Consider the following 17810-nt stretch of genomic DNA (forward strand, 5'->3'; position numbering starts at 1 on the left):
TACTGTAAATATACATGGTTCGATATAACACTAGAATTGCAAAGCAATGCGTCCACCAAATAAATAGAGAAATTATTAGAATGAAAAGCATATCATTCTATTTAAATGGAAATGCCCTAAAGGAATATGGGGTATATATATTTCTCAAATCCTATACACTCCCATATACTTGTAAGGAATGTATCGAGGAGTAAGGAACGTATGGAGCAGAAAAATGGTGCTTAGTGGGACTACCTACACTAATTTACAAGGGCGAGGCATTGCCTGATTTTTGTTGCCTAACGGCATAATATTTAAAGTCATATAAGCTCTGTATGCACCACGAGCTAATCGAACCTCATAAAATTTTAAAGATATTTGTGCCAACGGTTATCATATGAAAACCAACTGAGGAATGAAATGGAATGGAATTACCTCATATAAATGTGAACGGAAACACACTTTATAGAACTTAACGAGTCACCTACAATGAAATGTAGGATACTGACTCACAAAGGCTTTGATATGACCACCTAGAACACCGTGGTTATGACATGGGATTCGTACTTTAAAGAACTCACACGGACATCCAATCTTTTGAGTGAATAATAAAATGGGACAAACTTAGTCACATTGCAAGGTGACCACACTGACCGTGACCGTCAGACACTGGCCGGTCCTAGCTAATGCTACTCCAATGTAGTCATTGCACTCTAAAGCACTTGATGCGCAACTTGCCTCCCACCATGCCTCATTGATTACTTCAAAGGCACATCACTCATTTTGCAAAGCTTATTCTTTAGCAAAAACAGGATCGAGACCTTCCTATACTAAAGATAACCAAAATATTCCATTTTTTTCCAAGAATATAATGTGATATGTGGACTTATCCATCCAGAATTGCGGACCATTACAGTACTTTATGGTTCTGGAGGACGTTTCGACACACTGGTCACAAGTCGAATCCACTAGAAATGTTGCATTTGCAAACTCTGATCATCAAGCCTATAAGACTTGACAATGTTGAGAGTTCACATCCAAAGGACTTGATGCTTATTGCATGACGATCAAGATCAATGTAAAATATCTTAAAGCCCCATATGCAAACTCATAATGGTCTCGCAGAAGCCACCATAGAGGGTGGCTAGGGTACTGGTTATGCGCACCAATCTGCCTATATCTGCTTGGGGTTATGCAATACTGCACGCAACTTTACTTATTCGTTTTTAGGCCCACTGTCAGCCAACCATTTCATGCGTACCAGTTGGAAACTGGACATGAGCCTGAGATTTACACATTTGGTTGTGCATCATATTTTCCTATTGCGCTCCCACAACGCATCAAAATGGGTCACCAAGAACGAATATGTATATCTGTTGGATACGAACATCTAACACCTATCCGCTATTCGGAACCTTTACAGGTGATCTCACCGCTCGATTTGCGGATTGTCACTTTGATGAGACAATATTTCTGTTGTTAGGGGGAGATAAGAAAAAGAATTTTCTATGAGAACGACAGAAATTGTTGTGGTTGTCCCCACTCTATCTCATCTAGATCCCCACATAATCAATATCTAGAACGTAACAGTTTCGATGTCTGATGTGTTTAAAGATATTTCCAAAGTGACGAGATCATACATACTAGCTGCAAACGCCTGCAAGGTTAAAAGTCCCCAATAAGGGGCACGTTGCCATAGATAAAGGCGGCACAACCATACTTAGTGGAGGTGTGGTTAAGGCCGTGGCTCCCTAAGGGAAAAGGGGGAGGCCACTTGGTTCGATCAATACTTGCCTAAAGGAATTGGGCGAGTAAGGCACAACCTCATCAATATAAAGAATCTCTCTCATGAGATTGTCTTTGATTACAACTATGTCCATGAATCAATACTGGAGGACGCTCCGATGTTTAAAATGATTCCAGAGATAAAATCTCAACGGATTACGAGAGTACATACGCATTGATGATTCACACTGTTGCTCAAGGAATCATAGAGCACGAAGGTATCGAACCACGCTTAGTTGAAGAATGTCAACAAAGAGCATATTGGCCTAAATAAAGGTGCGATCCAGGAAGAGCTAGATTCTCTGACAAAGAGACAGGTATTTGGTTTGGTAGTGCTAACCTTACCAAGTGTAAAGCCTGTAGGACATAAATAAGTCTTTGTCATAAAGTGTAATGAGAAGAATGAAGCCCTAAAGGACAAGGCTCGCCTTGTGGTGCCAAGGTTTCTCGCAACACTCTGGATTGACTACAAAGAGAAATAATCTCTCATAACGGAAATGCAGCTCATCGATGTGGTTACTACTTATCTCCATGGGTATCTTGATTGGGAGATATTCACAAAAGTGCCTAATGGCTATCCAACCCAAGTAACTCTAAACCACGGAGCGCGTTTGCAATTAAAATTGAAACGCTCACTTTATACAAGTGACTACTTGGTTAGGAAGGGATACAAAATGATGAACTATGCCTTGCGTACTCACAGAGGAAAAAGTTTCGGATTTGCAATCATAGCTATCTATGTTAATGATAGGAACATAGTAGGTACTCTTGATGAAGTAAGAGAAACCGCGAGCTTTATGAAATCTGAATTGAGATGAATAATCTTGGAAAACTCGGTTAACAATGAGTTTGTGGAATACTAATCCACCAGTTTGCATGTGTGCAAAAGATTCTCAGGCGATTTACATGGACAAAATGCATACTGTTAGCACTTCCAATGATTGGTCGATGTTTGGATGTAAAGGAATAATCCATTTCGTCCAAAGAAAGATGACGAAGAAGGGTTGAGAATCGAAACTCTTCTCTAAAGTGCAATAGGTGCAATATTGTACTTATCCTGATGAACACGACCGAGTATTACATTCTCATTGAACTTGTTCAAGCGCCAACGCAGCGTCATTAAAATGTATCATGATACATAAAGAAACTATTGACTCAGATTCATCATATCCCAAAAGCAAGACGAAAGGGAATGCAGATGGAAATGTAATCTCCTACACCAATACACCAAGCAATGCTTTGGTTGGTCATTACTAATGCAAAGTATCTATGACCAATAGGTTGTTTCCAAAATAGTCATGTATTCACCATTAGGAAAACAATGATACCTTGTGAGAAACATAGGAATGCGAGGACATTCCTAGCACCCTTGATTGATGTAAAAGTCAGGGGGAGTGTAGACTCCAGGGGGGGACTAACACATAGGTGCGTTGTGCTCTTTTTCCATTCGACCAAGATTTATTTTGTCCCATTGGGTTTTGTTACTTGGCAAGGTTTTTTTTTATGAGGCAAACACCCTATGCACCATTTTAACTTTGACTTGGCACAAGGGGGAGTGTTGAAGGAAAAATACCTTATGTGTGCCTTCGTCAAAGTAACTTACGAGAATAGATTAAGGCATTAGTGATTAACAGATGTAACGACTCAATTAGTTATATCAGTCATTATGTACATTGTTATTACTATTGATTATCGCCATTATGTGCGTGCAATTACCGTTGTAATTCACCTCTATATAAAGATGATTTCTAATGAGAATGTGGTGACCTTGTTCCATTACATGTTTTCTATAACATTTGAAACATTTTATTCATTAAAAAAATTTAATTTGGTAAAATTTGCAAATTTGAAGAACCGAAAATGGTTTGGATAATGGTATCGATCTTCATAGTCAAGCAGGGCAAAATAAGGGGTGATCGAAAAATACAATTTATTACATTACACTGATAATTCAGTAATGAGTTTGTTATGTGTTATTAGATTGACAGTTCAAATTAACAAAATAACTTTTCATATTTTTAAAATTGGAGAAAGTTTTGATTTTAGAGAAAGAGAAGAAAACTGATTTATAAAGCAAATGAATAAGAAAATAATGTCACAAAATTGGTTACAAATGGAAGTTAGGCATATAGCTCAACATAATCTGGTTACAACTTCTTTTTTTTTTTTTTTTTCTTAAGCAATAGTTACAACTTTTTTCAAACATCGACACTTTAGCGTTGTTATAAAGTTTTAGATCGCCCTTTGACCCCTTTCAAAAAAGAGTTTAAGACTGCTAAGGTATTCAAGGAGTCGAGGACAAATTTATCAAACATTTTTGCTCAAACTAACCTCCTCTTTGACATCCACTTTAATGTGACATACGTGACAACTGAAAGTGAAATGTGTGATTCATTACCCTCTTTAATCACCTGACAACATTGCTAACAAAGATTATATGACTATTTTGGTATGTTATTTTTGTATCAATGTCGACTATGATATTTACGTTTTTATTTACGAGTTAAGACTATTTGATGTCCGAATATAAATAAATAAAAAGAAGAAAAAAGACAAATAGTAAGGGCACGTACGCTACGCGGAATTACCGCATATTCTGAGGTCGTACAGTTTACCAGGGCGGAAGGGAATACAAATACAAAACTGAGAGAAACCCAGAACGAAAGCTGAGAGAGGAACACAAAGAAGAAGAAGAAGCAGCTGCTTCCTTAGAGGGTGAAGAAGAAGAAGAAGAATAGGTGAAGCCCAACACCACTCAGCTTCTTAAAGATTCTAATGGCGGAGGTTGCTTCTGAGCCCAAAGATACTTGTGCCACCACCACCACCACCGCCACAAGTAGGAATTCCGATCCCGATGAGAATCGTCCCGTCCGTGTCTACGCTGATGGGATCTACGATCTCTTCCACTTTGGCCATGCTCGCTCTCTCGAGCAAGCCAAATTATCGTATGTCCTTTCTCTCATTTCCTTACATTGTGCTTCGTTCTCCAATCTGGGTAGCTCTTATTCAGGCAGCTTTACTAAGTTTTCTGGCAAAGGTTGCAGCTTTTTTGTGTTTTCTTATCTGGGTAGGTGTTACTTTTCTGTGATCGTTTGGAAATTCGCTTGATTCTTCATTGGTTTATCCCATTCTTATTGATTGTATACTTGTCCACAAATGCCTTGTATTGGCTTATTGGATTCATGTGAGTTGTTTAAGCTTGTATAAAATTGTAATCTTCGAGTATGGCAATGTGTATATGGATGAGGATGAGAACTCGTTCGAGGCATTATATTGGGACTTTAAGTAGAGTGTAGAGAGGAGAAAAATGGGTGTGATGTTTAAGTTTTGTTTAATTTGTTAGTGTTGCTCTAGTTTTTTTGGAATTGCTGTTCTATGTGATATTCTTTATACCGTGTGGGGTTGTTATTGGTACTTTTAGAGATTGATGTCATGCGGTGTCCTTGTTAGCGTTTTGCTTACAAATCGAATTTCTGATTTCAGGTTCCCTAATACCTATTTGCTCGTTGGTGTTTGCAATGATGATACCACTCACAAGTTTAAAGGGAAGACTGTTATGACGGAGTCGGAACGATATGAATCTCTTCGCCATTGCAAGTATGATGGTTTCTCTGTTATTTTCTTCTCCCTCCTCCACCTCTAAATCTTCACTTCCTTGGCCATGAAGTTTACTTTGGTTTTGTGGATATTTTTAGGACTATAATTTGATACTTGTATACATACACAAATATGTCATGTAATTTTTATACCATAGAGTTGTGTAGTCAAATACCATAACCAATGAATTTTATTTGTGTAGGTGGGTGGATGAAGTCATTCCTGATGCACCCTGGGTAATCAATCAAGAATTTCTTGACAAGCATAATATTGATTATGTAGCCCATGACTCTCTACCGTAAGGACAACTTTTTGCATTTCTCACTTTCAGCTTGAATTTCATGCTGGTTCTTGGTGACTTTAAGTTCTTAAGTCATGGATTAACTTAATATCTGTTTCTTAGTGTACGCTTCCTTTCTTTATAAGATATGGTATAACTTAGATCTTATAGATATCGATTGTAGTCGTTTATGTTGCACAGTTTTTTAATTATTTGTGACACTGACCATGCAATTGCTCATACTCTTTGATGAGTCTTGTACAGTTATGCTGATACTAGTGGAGCCGGAAAGGACGTATACGAATTTGTAAGTTTCAGATAAAAGTTACTTTTCTTTTGCTCCGTGTCACATTATTCTTTGGCATATGATTTGTGAAGTGTTTCTCTTCTTATAGGTCAAAAAAGTTGGCAGGTTTAAGGAGACAAAACGAACCGAGGGGATCTCGACATCAGACATTATAATGAGGATTGTTAAAGATTATAACCAGTATGTGTTGCGTAACTTGGATCGTGGGTATTCTAGAAAAGAGCTTGGCGTTAGTTTCGTGAAGGCAAGAATGTGGTTATGTGCTTTATTTTTAGTGTATATCTGACTGTATAATCTCCTTAAATGAGTTTTTCTTTTTTTAATCTACCACGGTAATTTTTCCATGTCCAAGGAACTTAGTTCTTTGGTTTCCTGCGATATCAACAGGAAAAACGATTGAGGGTGAACATGAGTTTGAAGAAGTTACAGGAGAAAGTGAAGGAACACCAAGAAAAAGTAGGCGAAAAGGTATGTCCATATTGTTGTTCTGTAATTACATGACGTGATGGGAGGATTGGGATGGGGTTTCTTGGGTTAGGCAGACTGAAAAGAAAGCCTTCTTATACAGAATATAGATTTTTCATGTGCCATTTTGTTATGATAACAATTATGGACACCTAATTTACTGATTTGGGCATACATACTTGTTTATATGACTTCCAAGTTGCCATAATCACAGCCAGCTTAGGAAAAAATAAAGAACTCAAGTTTGCCTTGTTTGACATAAGTAAGCTCATCATTGTTAGAAATTCACTTTTCTTAATATGTAGAACTTTTCTTTCAAAAAAAAAAAATGTAGAACTTATTTCCTTCTAATAAAGTGTCTTTTTACTTCTGGGATTCTGGCTAGTGTGATGTCCAACTCGGTGTATGTTCATTATGTTGGGTGTTACAGTTTTCTCTGTTCCCAGTTTCATTTTTACCATTCCTTGTTTTTTTTTCCTTTGATATTTTTTCTGCTCACGTGACATTTCTTGGGTTTTTCCTCAATTTGTGTCTGGAATAGTACTCATTGTTAATGAATATAAAAAAGTGTGGTGATAACTCAAATTAAGTCCAGTCAACAGTCTAGTGATTAGGGTTTACCCTATTGTTTATTTTAGCATTTTTATTGCATGCTCCCTTGGTTGTAATGTAGACTCTGCTGTTATATGCAAGGCATAACATTTAATGTTGTAGTAATCAATTAATCAATCACCCTATACTGGGCAAACAGTATCTCTGACGAATGAAGCACTTTGGCGAGAATTTCTTCGAGTTGTATTTATGGGAGCTGCTGCTTCTGTGCTTTGAATAATTATGTGTTTTCAGTGTTTGGTTTCTATTTGTTGTGGAGCTGCCTTCTTCCTGTTTGTTAGCTCTTATTTCACTTTTTCTACAAGGAGGGGTGTGTTTTTTTTGTACTTGTTTTTTCTGCAAGTTTTGTGTTTGCATTAGAAAACAGAAAAAAAGATTGTAAAACTTGGTGGACAAAGTATAAGGGAATAGAAGTGTTGAGGGCAAGAGAAAATTTCTAGCTAGCTTTCCTGAAGTCTACCCAATAAGTCTCAAAGAGTCCAAATCTCTTTGAACACCCACATACAGACATGCGTAGACATGCACAAATAAGTTTTGAGGGCTAGAGAAATTTTCTAGCTACTGTAAACCTTTTTGTGCCCGGCTTTCCTGAGTCTGCCCAGTAGGTCTGAAAGAGTCCAAGTCTTTTTTAATGACACCCATGTATGGACATGCGTAGACATGCACAAAGGTTCAATCGTGAAGTTTCTTTTGCTGTAGAGAAAAGGAAAGCAAACAGCTATGAAATGTGCCTATTATCTTTTCTCCACAAGGAATCGTGCCATAGCATAACCTAGCCTTCCTGATCAGCAATCAATTATCACTTCCAATCTTTTGGCTTTACGAGTTTCATTTCATCCCAATTTCCTGTTCAGGTTCGTTTTGGTTTTTGTGTGTTTTTGTTACTTGAGGCATTGGGTACTCGCACATTGAATTGTCATGTAGTTTTTGCCAATGATAGTCGGTTTCTTCTGTTACTTTGAGTTTATGACCGAACTGTCCTCTTATTTGCTTTGTCATGCTTTAAGCCATCATGACTAGATTGTGTATTTGTTCTCTTATCTCCTGTGCTTGTATATGCTTCTGACTGGTGTATATTTCTTACTTGAGATTATAGATTCAGACAGTTGCTATGCATCGTAATGAATGGGTAGAAAATGCTGATCGCTGGGTTGCTGGATTTCTTGAGATGTTTGAAGAAGGTTGCCATAAAATGGTAAATCTACTTTTTTTTTCTTGTTTTTTGGGTAGTGAGTAAATCACTTGTCTATTAACTGATATTTATCAATGACAGAGAATTGCTATTTTGCTATCCTTTGTCTTATAATGTGGAAATGTCTCAGGGCACTGCCATTAGAGATCGAATTCAAGAGCGCTTAAGAGGGCAGCAGTCAGCACGTCTGCTGGAGAATGGTGAGGTAGTTACTGATGATGAAGAATATTATGATGATGAAGATGAAGAATATAACGATGATGAAGAATATTATGATGATGAAGAATATTATGAAGAGGTGTATGGGAAAGACTCAAATAATGAGAATGAGGGCAATGATAGAGGACGAAGTGAGAAAGAAAAGTACGAGAAAGAAAATAATGACAAAGAAAAGTAGGGACTCTTTTCCATGCTTGCAGTATATATTGCTCGCTGCACTGTCACTGCTTGTTCATGAAGTTGTGTAAACTACTATACGATAGTTTTTGGTGGTGAGACATGATTCCCTGAAGTTGCAAAGGGAAACACCAGTCACTCAAAACATACTTGTAGTGTAATTTCTGCCTTTTATCGCGTCGATCTCCAGACTCTAGTGTGGGTAGGTTTCTAAATCATTTGGCACCCAGTTATAGATATCATGCTTATCGTCTTTGCCTTTCTGCTTGTTGTGGCTAAGACTTGAACTTTGGATATTCTTCATGAGCCATGTAAAGAGAGCTTATAAGTCCCAATATATGTCACCTTTACTTGTCTAGTCCTAATCAGAAGGGGTCACTATTAGTTTGCATAAGTTAGTCAAGCATATCAATACAAAGTGGCATAAGCTGTAGCCAAGTCAACCTTTGTGTTCGTTCCAATTCATTGGTTTGTCATTTCAAACGTTTACCATCCAAGCTGATGCCTTCTTGTAGCTTATATTCCAGGTTATGTCGACATTCTTATGAGTTTGCTTGTGCACAGTGCACACAAACCAGCTTAAACTACTGTAGTCGAGTCAACCCAGATAATGAATTCCATATATCTAGCAGTGGAGAATATAAAGTACGACTTACTATACTATATCTTATCTTTTGATCAATGGGTCAACTGTGAGAATTCAACATTGTGATGATCAAGCTCTTATTTTAAATTACTTGGCGCTGCTTCTTTATAATTATCTTCACGATTCATATCCACTTAGAATCCAACATTGTGATGATAATGCTTTAGATTATGCTTACCTTGTACTTGTGTAGTTGATCTTTTGAATAGATGGGAGATGAGATGATCGATGAATGATTTTGACGTGGATCAAACGCAAGTTTTTGTTTTTTTATTTATAATTATTGTTGACACTTGTCTATCTTTTATTAGTGTTTGTTACCCATAAATGACCATAACTGGTCACCTAAGTTATTTCTTTTTCATATTTAATGTCATCAAGCATTATTCCTAAAAAAAGGAAAACGATTGGAAAAGAATCAAAGCAGAGGTTGGAATGAACCATAAATTGAAATCAAATAAAATTATACACATAGTTTCGTCATTTTTTTCTAACAAACCCATATTGCGGTAGTTGACTCTGCATGTGAATACTCTAGCTTCCCTCCAATTTTCCTTGATATGTCGACATTCTTTCGACACTGGAAATATATAAGTTTCCGCACATCTCAATCACATTCATGTCTTCCCTGGAATTACCAAGCCAAATCTAAATGACCTCACTATTACTGTCTCATCTTCCTGTATATATGTATCACAAATTCACATACTAGCTCTAATCAAATATGATACTGATCCCTATATAAAACTGCACCCCTTTATCTTTCTTTGGAAACTCGGATCCCTTTTCGTGTTGCAGAGTTCAGACCATTCCCTTGAGTTTTTTTTTTTTTCAATGAAGGAGTTTCAGAAGAATGACCTCCTCTCCTTCTTCTGCATCCTCCTTTTACTCCCAGCCCTAGCTTCCGCAGAGTGTACGTGCGACGCCGAAGAAGAAGGCGGTAACAGAAGCGAAGCCCTAAAATACAAACTCGGCGCAATCGCTTCCATCCTCGTGGCCGGTGCAATCGGCGTTTGCATCCCAATTATAGGGAAAACGATTCCGTCATTGCAGCCGGAGAAGCCTATCTTCTTCATTATCAAGGCTTTTGCAGCCGGCGTTATATTGGCCACTGGATTCATCCACGTGCTTCCGGACGCTTTCGAGAGATTGACGTCGCCGTGTTTGAAAGAAAACCCATGGGCGAACTTTCCCTTCACCGGATTTGTGGCCATGATGGCTGCCATCGGAACCTTGATGGTAGATTCCATTGCAACTTCTTATTTCAACAGGTCTCACTTTAAGAAGGCTCAGAATCACGTTAACGGAGATGAGGAGAAAGTTGGAGAGCATGAGGGTCACGTACATGTTCATACACATGGGACTCATGGCCATTCTCATGGCTCGCTTGATACCAATTCCGCCGAGTCACAACTTCTTCGGCACAGAGTTATATCAAAGGTACTTGCAGTTGATTTGAGTTTGCTTTTTTTTTTTGTTTTGTTTTTTTTGTTGTAGTTTTAGGTTTCTGAACCAAGAAACATAGAGTTCAGAAAACACAATAGACACAGACGTCGTCAAGCTACGTGTCCACACTTAAATCATGAGAGTTCGTAATCAACACTGAACTCTCTTATCTGAGTTTTTAAGTTTCGTTGAATTTTGGGTTTCTCAATCTGAGAGAGCTAGATTTAGATCACAGGTTGCCGGAAAATGAAAGTGAGAGGTCCCCTAGCCTAATCGGCGGCGTACAAATTTTTGTAAGCTTTGGTTTAGATTTTTTTGGTTTTTGTTTTGTTTTAGAGCGGATTTAGAAATCGGGCTGAGTATATATTGGGTTTTTGAGAGTGAGATGTCCCTTTTACCCTAATTCAAAGTTCAAATTCAGAAACTTGGGTCTTCATCCTACTTATTGATTTTAGCCTTAAATTTTAAGAGGGGTAAAATGAATTTAATCCGAATTTTATGTATCATATCGATAAGTTTATGTATAATTTTGGTTCATATATATGGTGTAGGTTTTGGAGTTGGGAATTGTGGTGCACTCGGTGATAATTGGAATTTCGTTGGGTGCTTCTGAAAGTCCAGCAACAGTTCGACCTCTTGTTGCTGCTTTGACTTTCCATCAATTTTTTGAAGGCATGGGACTTGGTGGTTGCATAGCTCAGGTAACTTCTCCCTTTCCTGTACTTGTTTCTTTACTGCTAAGAGTGATTCTCAAAAAAAAAAAAAAAAAATGCTAAGAGTGATTTTATTTTATTTTATATTAATAATTCACACACCCTACGTATGTCTAGTGAGGTTTGAACTCATGACCTCAAAATTGTTAGTTAAACACTTTAACCAACTCAGTCACGGCTCACTGACAACTAAGAGTGATTTTTTGTTCTCATAGTTATTAAACACTTTTAGTTAAACACTTTTAGTTACTTGCTATTCTAAATAGTATGGTTTTACAACTTTAAAAGGAGCAAATTAATTTTATTTACTTTTTGCAGGCGAGAGAGTCGCGATTAACAACTATAATCATGGTGTTGTTCTTCTCGCTTACAACTCCGGTTGGAATTGGGATTGGTATTGGAATATCAAGCAGATACAAGGAAAACAGTTCAACGGCTCTCATACTCGAAGGACTTTTTGATGCAGCATCAGCCGGGATCTTAATCTACATGGCTCTGGTTGATCTCCTAGCTGCTGATTTTATGAACCCGAAAATGCAGAAGAATGTAAAGCTTCAAGTTGGGGCTAATGTTTCACTTCTTTTTGGAGCTGGTTGCATGTCTCTAATAGCCAAATGGGCTTAAACTAGAAAACGTCAATCATTTTTTTTGGTTCAGTTTCTAGCTAGAATAGTGACATTGTTTTTCTTCCCAAATGTTTGTGGTTCAAGAACGTCTGTGTGAAAAAATGCAAAAAATACTTTTTGCCAATTTGACTTGTTATTTGAATTGAATTTTAGAATATATATATTGGGGCTCAATCAAACCTGAGCATGAATGCAAGCAGTTTTTGATAGAAGCAAGTATCACATCCGAAGAAATTGGCCCAAATAACTTGTAGGAAATTGCAACTCTAGTGATGATCGATGTAGAACTTTACTTCTACTTATCACTTGCAACATAAGAAAGGGGTTTTAGCTAGAAACTTGTTTAATTTTTTTCGTCACAAAGTTGAGGAATATTACAGTACTCTTCCATGCACATATGAATCAGCATGCATTTGGCTAAAGTTGATTATACATTAGGTAAAATTGCATGGTAAACCCTCCGGCCATTTCCCAAGAGTGAAGGAATATATGTTCAGCAGATCGAAAGCTATTGAGAACAAATCGACATTTTGAAATGAGATGGACTTTGGCCGGCCACTTGTGAAAGTTCAGTTACAAAACTCCAAGGCCATTCTTAATTAATCAGTGCCTTGATGCTTACGTTGTGGAAAAAAGCATTCATTCCAGTCTGTGACTTTCATTTTCTCTTGCACATAATTCATAAGACGGCACATAATTCTTTAACTTTTTCTTCTCATGTTTTGATGTTGAGGATCCATGTTTCCTTTCCTAGAGGTGTCTGCTATGTACGTCATTTTCTATCAATTTGGTATCAAATTCTATCAATTATATTCGTATGAGAATCAAACATCAGCCCTTAATTCAATATTAATTAGTTCCTTTGCCGTTTTGCTTTAAAGAAATGATTTCTCAGATCCTTACTTCAATTTTCAGATTCATGAGGGAGAGTACACACACATTAGCTATAGCTAGAACAAGAGAGGCGAGTTAGATCGAGAATATATTTGAGAAAAAACAAAGACAATATGATTTCAGGATGGTTGGGTTAGGGTTACAAACTATCATGCATGGTCCTTAGAAAACCGAAGCCTATATATGATGACAATTGAAAAACGATACACGGTTTTATATTTGGGAAGCTCATATTTGTAATTATGACAACTAGACAAGCACCATTGCATTGCAACATACGTTTTATGTCACATCCCGACCCTTATATTTTTTACCTTATTTACTAGCGTGATTATAATAAGAATTTTACCATCTCGATCATTGAGTAAATAGTTTAATTGGTCCCTAGAGGGGTTTCGGGGACGATTATGTGCGGAGGATTATTAGTATGAGGAAAATACGACGACGGTAAAAATAGTAATTTTAGCTAGTAAAAGGTAATTTTTATTCGGGGTGTTTAATTTTAGAATTTGGATAGTTTATAAGTGATGGACCGGTTTGGGGTGTGAGGCCCAAACCCATTCTTTTTCCTCCCGATTTCCTCTCCTCACCCGCTCCCGCACCCGAGCCCTCCCGCTGTCCCGTTTTCCGACCGCCAGACCGCCGCCGTCCGGCCGCCCCAGACCGCCGCACCGGTCCCAATCGATCGGTCTCCGACCCAGCTACCTTCTTGGACCGGTGACAGCTCCCCTAGCGCCGCCGTGAGGGAGATATCGGGCCCGAGAGGTCCGACTGTGTTAGGGATCACGTCGCCGGAACTTCCTCCTCCGGCCACCAATCCGGGCAAGCTTGGTACGGTTTTGTAGCCCTCCTCCCGTGCAACAACCCCTCCAAGCAGCTCCCTCCCTCTTGAGCTAGGTAAGGAGAAATGTGGAGTTGAAATTTCTAGGCTTTTAAGTTGTTTTCGTTCGATTAGCCTAGTTAGGCTTGGAATTGGGTGATGTGTTGGTCATTAAAGTTGTAGAGGAGATTGAGAGGAAGATTCTGTTAAAATTTGGTAGCTTTTGCAGGTTGCCGGAGTTGGTCGCCGGCCGCCGCTGTTTTGGGAAATTTTGTGGTTTTTGATGTAGAATATTAAGGGGATATTATTGAAGTGAATTTTGGAATTTTTGGATGAGATTTGGATAGGTTTGTGAATTTCCGAAGTTTGGTATTTTTGGCGGTTAATTAATGTAGAATCCGGCCGTAGGATTTAAGTCGTATTTTGGGAAGGTTGTATTTACGACTGTTGAGTATGATATTTAAGTTCGGATTGTTCCGATGTAAGAATATCGAAGTTAGGCAATGATGAGCGTAATTATGGCTCTCGGGTAATTTTGCCTATTTTGATTAAATATTGGATTATTGGTTGGGAAATTAATATTATATTTGGAACAGGACGTGAGGAGGCTCGAGCAGACGAGAACCCAGATCGACATCAGGCTTAGGCCTAATTAGTAAGTGGACTTTTATTTGAAATAATATGCATGCTATGGTTCATGATTGAACATTTCCTTTTGTTGGAGTTTTGACGTCAATTAATTTTGACGCTTTTATTTCTCTGAGAGAGAGTTACCGAAAATGGGATTTTCGGTGAAGATAAATATGTATATATGAGAGAGTATGTATAGAAAATGCTAGCTAGCCATATGTGTCTGTCCACCTTAATGGCGTAGCATATAGCCGCATTACGGTGTGACGTGAGCGTTGGACGTAAGCGTAGTAGCCCTATTTGAGTGTTTAATTCATATAGGGGGTATGGACACATATTTATACACCCGTCTGTCCACCTTGATGGCGTAGTGTAGCACCGCATTAAGGCGTGACGTGAGCGTTGGACGCGAGCGTAGTAGCCCTATATAGACCCATGAAATTTATATAGGGATATGGACGAGTGTAAATACATACATATATTATAGAGTCTGAGAGGCTCGATATTTATGAGATAAAAGTTTATCGCTTGCGGCATGCATTCGATTTTCCTAGAATTAATTGGGGAACATAAATAATCTATTTATTATTTATTTTGTCCACTCACTCTAACGTTATTAAATGTTTTACCCCTGGGGTCCCCTTTCGGTTTTAAATTGCCCAGTCTGCAGAGTTCGGGTTGGATCTAGTAGGAGACGAGGCATAGTCACCCGCTTTTCGGCCAGTTTCATCAGTAGGTTACCTGTTCAACCTACTCGTGTTTTCTTGCTTCCGCTTGTGTTTAGTAGCTCTGAATACTTTAGAATTTTTGTATATTATGTGATGTTCAGAAGTGTAATATGAAATTTTCGAGTTAGGGTTGTCCATCTACAAGGGAGATTTTCTTAATCTTTTCAGTAAATTTTCCTTGGAGGTGGTCCCCACACGACTTACTCTGGGTTTCAGGGTGAAATTCGGGGTGGGTCGTGTCATTTTACACATATAAATGATCAAGATGTATAAGTATCATGAGTTTCTTTTTACATGTAACATCCACCACATTTATTATTGAAAAAGAAATAAATATCATATATACATATAGGAATCTCATTCTAGTGGTGGTATACGGATCCAGCTCCTCTCAAGTAAGAAGCCCGTTAAGTTAGTCTAAGTTTATAAAATCCACACTCTCTATCTAATCTAAAGGTTATGAATATAACACATTATTCTTAAATTAATTTAGGCTAACCTATGGTTAACTTTGGTAAACTGCGTCAACTAAGTAACAAAAAAAAAAAAAGAATAAAAAACAGAGGGTTTAACGTATCTTCTCTTGTATTGCATATGTTGTCTTACTTCTGCGTTGTTTTTTTGTTCTTCTGCGCGACAATGGAAACTCGTCCATGATTATAAGAAGGCACAAATACAATCAAGGTCATCGAGGCACAGAAGAAAGGGTTAACTTGTTTTGATGTGCAAGAGTCTGTTCATTCCTTTTTATTGTCTAGTTTGAGGGGATTTTATTTATTCAAACACATAACTTTCATATCACGGGGTATGCAAGACTCAAAGATCGTTGCTAAACTTTGAAATCAATTGTATGATTCTTTTGTATTTGGGATTTGTAGCGAGTTCTAACAATGCACATAAGGTGTTCGATGAAATGACAAGCTCAATTTTTTTTTATATCGATTTCAAATTTTGTTCAGGTTAACATAATATGATTTTTGGTATTAATTAACAAAAGCCATAAAGCTGATTTTCATCTGTACTAATTTCATTGGGTTTGATTTTCATTTGTTAGTTTGAGCACGTACTTCTTAGATGTATTGTTCTTATTTTGTGTTTTTTTTATTTTTTTATTTTTTTAATTTTTTTTTATGAAGCGAAGATTAAGTTGAAGCTTATAGTTAAGAGTTAATTTCAGTTTACTACCCTAAACTTTAGGTCTAAAATCAGTTTGATACTTCATCTTTTTTTTTAATCAATTTCATACCTAAACTTTCAAAATGACATCAATCTTGACCAAAATGACTAAAATAGCCTTAGTTAATCATTTTACCCTCTCTCTCTCTCTGGCAGCGCCGTCGCAACGGCCGGGGGAGGAGGAGGGGCTGCCGTTGGGACCCATTGCTAGTGGTAGGGGTGGATGCCGGCGCCAGCCATGTGGTGGATTTGGAGATAGGGAAAGAGAGAGAGAGAGAGGGTAAAAAGATTAATCAGGGCTATTTTAGTCATTTTAGTTGAGATTGATGTCATTTTGAAAGTTTAGGTATGAAATTGATTAAAAAAAAGATGAGGTATCAAACTGATTTTAGACCTAAAGTTCAGGGTAGTAAACTGAATTTTTTCCTATAGTTAACAAATCTAAGAAGGTGGTTTGCTATGCAGAAGCAGGGGAAGATTTTGTTAATCAGCTTTTCAGCTTCCTAGTTCTTCCACTAGGGTTTTTGTTAAAACAAATGCAGTTTGGTACTTTGAAGGGAGGCATTGATCACTTGTACAAAAGTGTCAAGGATCTTGATTAGCAGCTCTTGAAGTCCAGATACTCCAAGGAAGTGCTAGTTAACCCGAAGCTTCCCCCAGGATTTTGCTACCAGAACCATCCTTTAGGAATTGAAACGACCATATTTGATATTGTGGCAGCTGAAATCGTGGACCCAAAATCCCCTTCAGACGTTAAACCCTCTGTTTTTATCTGTTTTTTTTTTGTTATTTAGTTGACGGAAGTTTACCAAAGTTAATTAACCATGGGTTAACCTAAATTGATTTAAAAGTGATGTGTCATGCTTAGATCGAACTCTTAGATTAGATCAAAGTTCTAAAAAACGCTGGGCGTTAGTCGGGCGGACAACGCCCAAAAGATTAATCGGGGATTAATCAGATTTGTATTTTTGTATTTATTTTATTTTTAATAACAAATAATTATATAAATAAATATACCAAAGGTGATATAATGTTTTAAAATACTTATCTGCGGGTCTAACAATTTATTTTCCTCTATTCCATCACATTTATGAGACTAAGAATACCTTTGGTCAAACTTGACTCTATACGTCTAGGGAACTCCCACTTCTAGACCCCATTTTTTCTCAGAATAAAAAACGGAAAAGACGAACACCATGTTCTTGAGTTATGCAATTTGGCCTGGCAATATTCTTCAAATCTGTTTCTTCTAATCTGTAGCATCACCATAGTTTTCTCTCATCGTCTACATGTTCGCATGATCCTTCTCTTTTCACTCCTTTAGATACCCAGATCTGGAATCCTTCTTCTCTATTCTTTTCTTTAATTAGAAACCCAGATCTTTACGAAGCCGTGCCGGAAAGAGGAGAGGCGAAGATGCGGCGGTCGTATTGAAGAGAAATAGAGATAGTAGAGACGATGTGTTAAAAAAAAAAAAAACAAGTTGCATAATCAGAGCCGCCTAGGCACCGCCCAGGC

The 17810-nt window shown here is 37.7% G+C and overlaps 2 protein-coding genes across 3 annotated transcripts; both read left to right on the forward strand.

The window, feature by feature from the left end:
* The first annotated feature begins 4411 nt into the window (after positions 1-4411).
* LOC101308301 (choline-phosphate cytidylyltransferase B-like) lies at positions 4412-8976 on the forward strand. 2 transcript variants are annotated; one of them, XM_004303902.1, is made up of 9 exons: positions 4428-4709; positions 4802-4831; positions 5248-5361; positions 5564-5659; positions 5906-5948; positions 6037-6192; positions 6336-6416; positions 8122-8220; positions 8348-8976. In XM_004303902.1, the coding sequence occupies exons 1-9, from the start codon at positions 4540-4542 to the stop codon at positions 8612-8614; spliced, it is 1056 nt and encodes a 351-aa protein (XP_004303950.1). In that variant the 5' UTR covers positions 4428-4539; the 3' UTR covers positions 8615-8976. The 2 variants fall into 2 exon arrangements, with proteins under 2 accessions (XP_004303951.1, XP_004303950.1); XM_004303903.1 differs by lacking the exon at positions 4802-4831 and having other exon boundaries at positions 4412-4709.
* Positions 8977-9977: 1001 nt separating this feature from the next.
* LOC101308782 (zinc transporter 1-like) lies at positions 9978-12219 on the forward strand. The gene is made up of 3 exons (XM_004303904.1): positions 9978-10699; positions 11257-11406; positions 11737-12219. Exons 1-3 carry the CDS (start codon positions 10094-10096, stop codon positions 12040-12042), a joined length of 1062 nt encoding a protein of 353 aa, XP_004303952.1. The 5' UTR covers positions 9978-10093; the 3' UTR covers positions 12043-12219.
* The last annotated feature ends 5591 nt before the right edge of the window (positions 12220-17810 follow it).

The sequence above is a fragment of the Fragaria vesca genome, linkage group LG6, assembly GCF_000184155.1.
Source record: "Fragaria vesca subsp. vesca linkage group LG6, FraVesHawaii_1.0, whole genome shotgun sequence".
NCBI classification, from domain to species: Eukaryota; Viridiplantae; Streptophyta; class Magnoliopsida; order Rosales; family Rosaceae; genus Fragaria; species Fragaria vesca.